Here is a 4,598-nt window from a genome sequence, read left to right as displayed (position 1 = left end):
AAAAGGGAAAATATGGAAAATATGGGAATGGGGTCAGAGTGTTAAGTGCTGCAGGCTGAGGCTTTGCCTGTCTAGAGGGGGGCTGTAGGGAGTCTGCCTTAAATATACATGAGAAATGTGTGGAAGTAAATCTGAGGCATGGATGGAAGGATGACCCAAAGGAGGTGAAGAGAGAGGAAAGAGAGAGGAGAAGGCGAGGTAAGTGGTAGGAGAAGCTCTGGTCTCTTCAAAAATACCCAAAAGTAGATACAACAACAAAAACGGCCCTCTAAAAATAGAACATGGAAACACACATGAAAGAAAATCTCGTCCTTGCATGCAAATGCTTCCACTCACAAGCACACACACACATACTGTACGCTCTCATATTGACTCCTTCTGCCTGGATAAAAAAGAAATCAAAACAAATCTGTATGATCCCATGTACTCTGTGTCACCAAACATACACTCCCATGTCCTGGGGGCTGTGAAGCCCTGCAGGGTGTTAATGTAAAAGACATGTCCATTCACATCGTGTGAAAATACACCCCTCTCTGTTTTCCTTGCTCTCCTTCTCACCCCCTCTCTCTCTCCCTCGTTCTGTGGAACACAGACAGAAATAGCTTAGAGGGGGCTCCTGCTCATCTGTTGCTATGGTGAGCAGAGGAGATGTTAGGTGGAGACCACTAAATGAATGAGTGAAACATCAGTCTATGCTGTGCTGCACTGTGCTGCCAATGAGGGTGACCAAGTTAAATGGGTTGAATGGCATGGAAACAGCTAGAATTAGAACGAGAGTGCAAAGGTGATCAGAAGAAGAGGTGTGAGAAAATTAAAAAGCAAAAATACATCTTTCTTTTTCCTGCCCACATGCACTGCCTTCATTTCCTGTTTGCTGCCTCAGCAAACTGTGAGGCAATTGTACAAGCCTTTGTTGCTTTTCTGTAAACGTAATGTGCCTTTCTCTGCTTTTCTCCCCCTCTCCTCTCACCCAATTCCATTCTTCTTTTCTTTCTATCCTTCTATTTGTCTCCCTCTCCATGTGTGTCCTCTGTCTCCTCCACTCTCCCCTGCTCCAGGATCCTGCTGACCGTGGTGGTGATCTTCCGCATCCTGATCGTGGCCATCGTGGGGGAGACGGTGTACGAGGACGAGCAGACCATGTTCATCTGCAACACCATGCAGCCCGGCTGCAACCAGGCCTGCTACGACAAGGCCTTCCCCATCTCGCACATCCGCTACTGGGTCTTCCAGATCATCCTGGTGTGCACGCCCAGCCTGTGCTTCATCACCTACTCGGTGCACCAGTCGGCCAAGCAGCGCGAGCGCCGCTACTCCTTCCTCTACCCCATGCTGGAGCGGGACTACGGCCGCGAGGGGGCGCGCCGCCTGCGCAACATCAACGGCATCCTGGTGCAGCACCCGGACGGGGGCGGAGGGGGGAAGGAGGAGCCAGACTGCCTGGAGGTGAAGGAGATCCCCAACGCGCCGCGCGGCCTCACGCACAGCAAGAGCTCCAAGGTGCGGCGGCAGGAGGGCATCTCGCGCTTCTACATCATCCAGGTGGTGTTCCGCAACGCGCTGGAGATCGGCTTCCTGGCCGGCCAGTACTTCCTGTACGGCTTCAGCGTGCCGGGCATCTTCGAGTGCGACCGCTACCCCTGCCTGAAGGAGGTGGAGTGCTACGTGTCGCGCCCGACAGAGAAGACGGTCTTCCTGGTCTTCATGTTCGCCGTGAGCGGCATCTGCGTGGTGCTCAACCTGGCCGAGCTCAACCACCTGGGCTGGCGCAAGATCAAGGCGGCCATCCGGGGCGTGCAGGCGCGCCGCAAGTCCATCTGCGAGATCCGCAAGAAGGACATGGCCCACCTCTCCCAGCCGCCCAACATGGGCAGGACTCAGTCCAGCGAGTCGGCCTACGTCTGAGCGCCCCCCCCCCCCCCCTGTCCGGGCCTTCCTCTGGAGGGACGCAGGCGGTCAGGGGCAGTGGACACAGCAGAGTGAATGGAAATGGGTGGACGGGTGAATGCAACAAAGGAATGTAATAGGAGGCGAGGATGGAGGAGAGCCGCTGGAGCCTTGGCAGAGGTTGTCTGTGTGGCAGAGGGGGGTAGTAGATGGAAGGGCAGTGAGCTGTGAAACACCTTATTCCCTAAGATGGCGCCACTGGCACAGGTTGGCTCAGCCAGGCGAAGGTGTTGATTGAATTCATCATCCAAAGTGCGCGAGACTGAGGTCATGACAGCTGAGGCGAGCAGCCATTTCAGCATTTCCCCCATTTCCAGCGCGGGAGGGAGCGATGGATAAACATGTTGGAGAGAGGTAGAAAGAAAGATGGAGAGCGATGGAGGGAGGGAAGGAGAAGGAGGTGTGGTATTTGATTTCTCTCCCAGGGATGGAGGCTCTGGATAGCCTCACGCTCCTGGACAGGAAGGGCAGGAGGATGGGGAGCGGAAAGGCTGTCTGTAGGAAGCTGATGGACGTCCGCTTCACAAAGCTGCTCCACAGGAACAACAGCTAACGCCACGACCTCCTCTTCCCCTCTCCCTTCTTCATTCCCCCTCTCTTTCGACCCCTCCTCTTTCATCCAGAGAGAGAGAGAGGGAGGGAGGGAGGAGGTTGGGGGAAGGGGGCAGGAGAATGGACAGGACAGGACACTGTCCAAGTCCAGTGTTGCTGTTATGGTGCTTGTGCCAGAAGAAAAATACTGTTTGGGTTATGTCTCCTGGCAATGACTTGTATTATCACAAACAAGAGAAGGAGATATAAACACCCTTAACAGACTCTTCTCCTCTGGCACCTATTCCACTCACCACCTGTTGGACAATACCACGGGCAAACAAAGTCCTCTTTCTTTCTTTCTTTCTTTCTTTCTTTTGTGAACCCAACATTACTTTCTTAAGACTCTTAACAGAAACCTTGAAATGGCACAAAGAACTTTACCTCAGCACAAGTCAAGCTCCTCTCGTGCAGTCCAGCTGTCTGTCTAGCTGTGCATTCCTTCCTCTTGTACTGCGAATGAATATGTTTGTGTAACTGCGTGTGTGTGTGTGTGTGTGTGTGTGTGTGTGTGTGTGTGTGTGTGTGTGTGTGTGTGCGCGTGTACGTGCATGTGTGTGTATGGAGTGAGTTTTTGGATGTGTCTGTGTCAGAGAGCCATTTCCATCAATACTACAGAGGTTATAAAAAGTTTTATTGAGCACTAATTTATTTATTTTTTTCATTACTTTTTTGTGACTGTGCCATCCTTTGAAATTACCACATTTTTGAGAACTGCTGTATATCATTTTACATTTAGATACAAGAACATTAATTTATCTGTTAAGACTAAAAGTAAAAGATCAAGGTATGTTTATGGACAAATGGATTTTCATTCTTTTTTATTAATTACGCTTTTGTTTTCAAAGCTCCTGTTTCTACACCATTTGTTTTTTTGAGAAACATGTTTGCTTTTTTGCTTTTTTAATGAATTAATAGGGTATTTGAAAAAAAGCATGTTTTTTAAGATAACACTACTTGTTAAAATGGACACCTATTTGTCAAGGATAATTGCTCAGAAGGGGGATTGACCCTGTTTTTTTTTCTTGAAAAAAAGAAACCTAAAAAACTTCCGGTTTGCATTTCCGTGTGTCGATCCGCATGCCTTTAAACGAAAAAGAAACAAGCGCGATGTGAAAGGTAAATGTCTGTTGCACCTTCATTTGTGTGGAGACGTGTAGGGAGGAGTCTGCAGCAGTGACTCCTGGCAGGAAAGGCTTAGTGACACCAGCAATAAACACCTCCCCTAGCGTGCAGCTCTTAAGGTCAATATTTAGGGGGCCTTTTCTGCAATAAACATGGGAAGTGACTCCCACTTGTGTGCTCTGGAGAAGGGAGCCTTGTGGAAGCCCTCCTGAGGACCAGAGCAGAGTAGCGGCCATTTGGGATGAGGGGGGTGAGGCCTGTGTGTGCTCGTGAGAGGTTGGGTGCGTGCGTGCGTTGTGCATTGCTGTGGGAAGCGCTTCTCGCGGACAGCTACAGGGTAGACCACAGTCGTGGAGCTGCTATTAGAGGAACTAGAGACCAGCGAAGCTATCGCACAGACAGAGCGCCGTGCACACACGGAGACCATGCATCACGGCAAACCCATTCCTTGTGCCTCTTTAGTTGCGGTTGTGTCTATGAGGAGAGTGCATGGGCATGTCACATTGACATCTTAAATGTATATGAGTGTGTACGAATGAGTTATTCAAATGAGAACCCTCGTCAGGACTGCACAGCAGCATCCCAGCCACACTCACCGGTGCATACCCTTAGACATTCATCACAAACAGCTTGCATAGACAAAGGAACAACAAGCGTGAGAATGAGAGGAGAAAAGACAGGCGTTCTGCATCTTCAGCTCACCCTCACCTTGTGCTCTGGGCATTTCAAATGGCTCTGTTTGGGCTCTGGGTGACAGCTGCTGAGCTCCTGTCTGAGTCAGGAGATGAGCCCATCCAAACCCAAGGCTGCTACGAGCAGACTCTCAAGAGAGGAAAGACAGCTACAGTTGGATGGAAACAGGTTAGCTCCATCAGCTCCACCTGAAACATCCCAGCGCTGCTACTCCTCTGGGATGGTAAAGCGCTCTCTCTCTC

At 50.4% G+C, this 4,598-nt stretch overlaps 1 protein-coding gene across 1 annotated transcript in view; it reads left to right on the top strand.

Moving 5' to 3' along the window:
* Positions 1-1,905, top strand: part of LOC134099859 (gap junction delta-2 protein) — a 14,896-nt gene extending 12,991 nt beyond the window's left edge. The window contains exon 3 of the mRNA XM_062552881.1: positions 1,059-1,905. Coding sequence (XP_062408865.1) covers positions 1,059-1,905 — 847 coding nt within the window. The remainder of the gene's footprint in view (positions 1-1,058) is intronic.
* Positions 1,906-4,598: the final 2,693 nt, after the last annotated feature.

The sequence above is a fragment of the Sardina pilchardus genome, chromosome 13 (genome assembly GCF_963854185.1).
Source record: "Sardina pilchardus chromosome 13, fSarPil1.1, whole genome shotgun sequence".
Lineage (NCBI taxonomy): Eukaryota > Metazoa > Chordata > Actinopteri > Clupeiformes > Clupeidae > Sardina > Sardina pilchardus.
The sequence above is the reverse complement of the archived record's forward strand: the minus strand, read 5'-3'. Positions and strand labels throughout refer to the sequence as shown.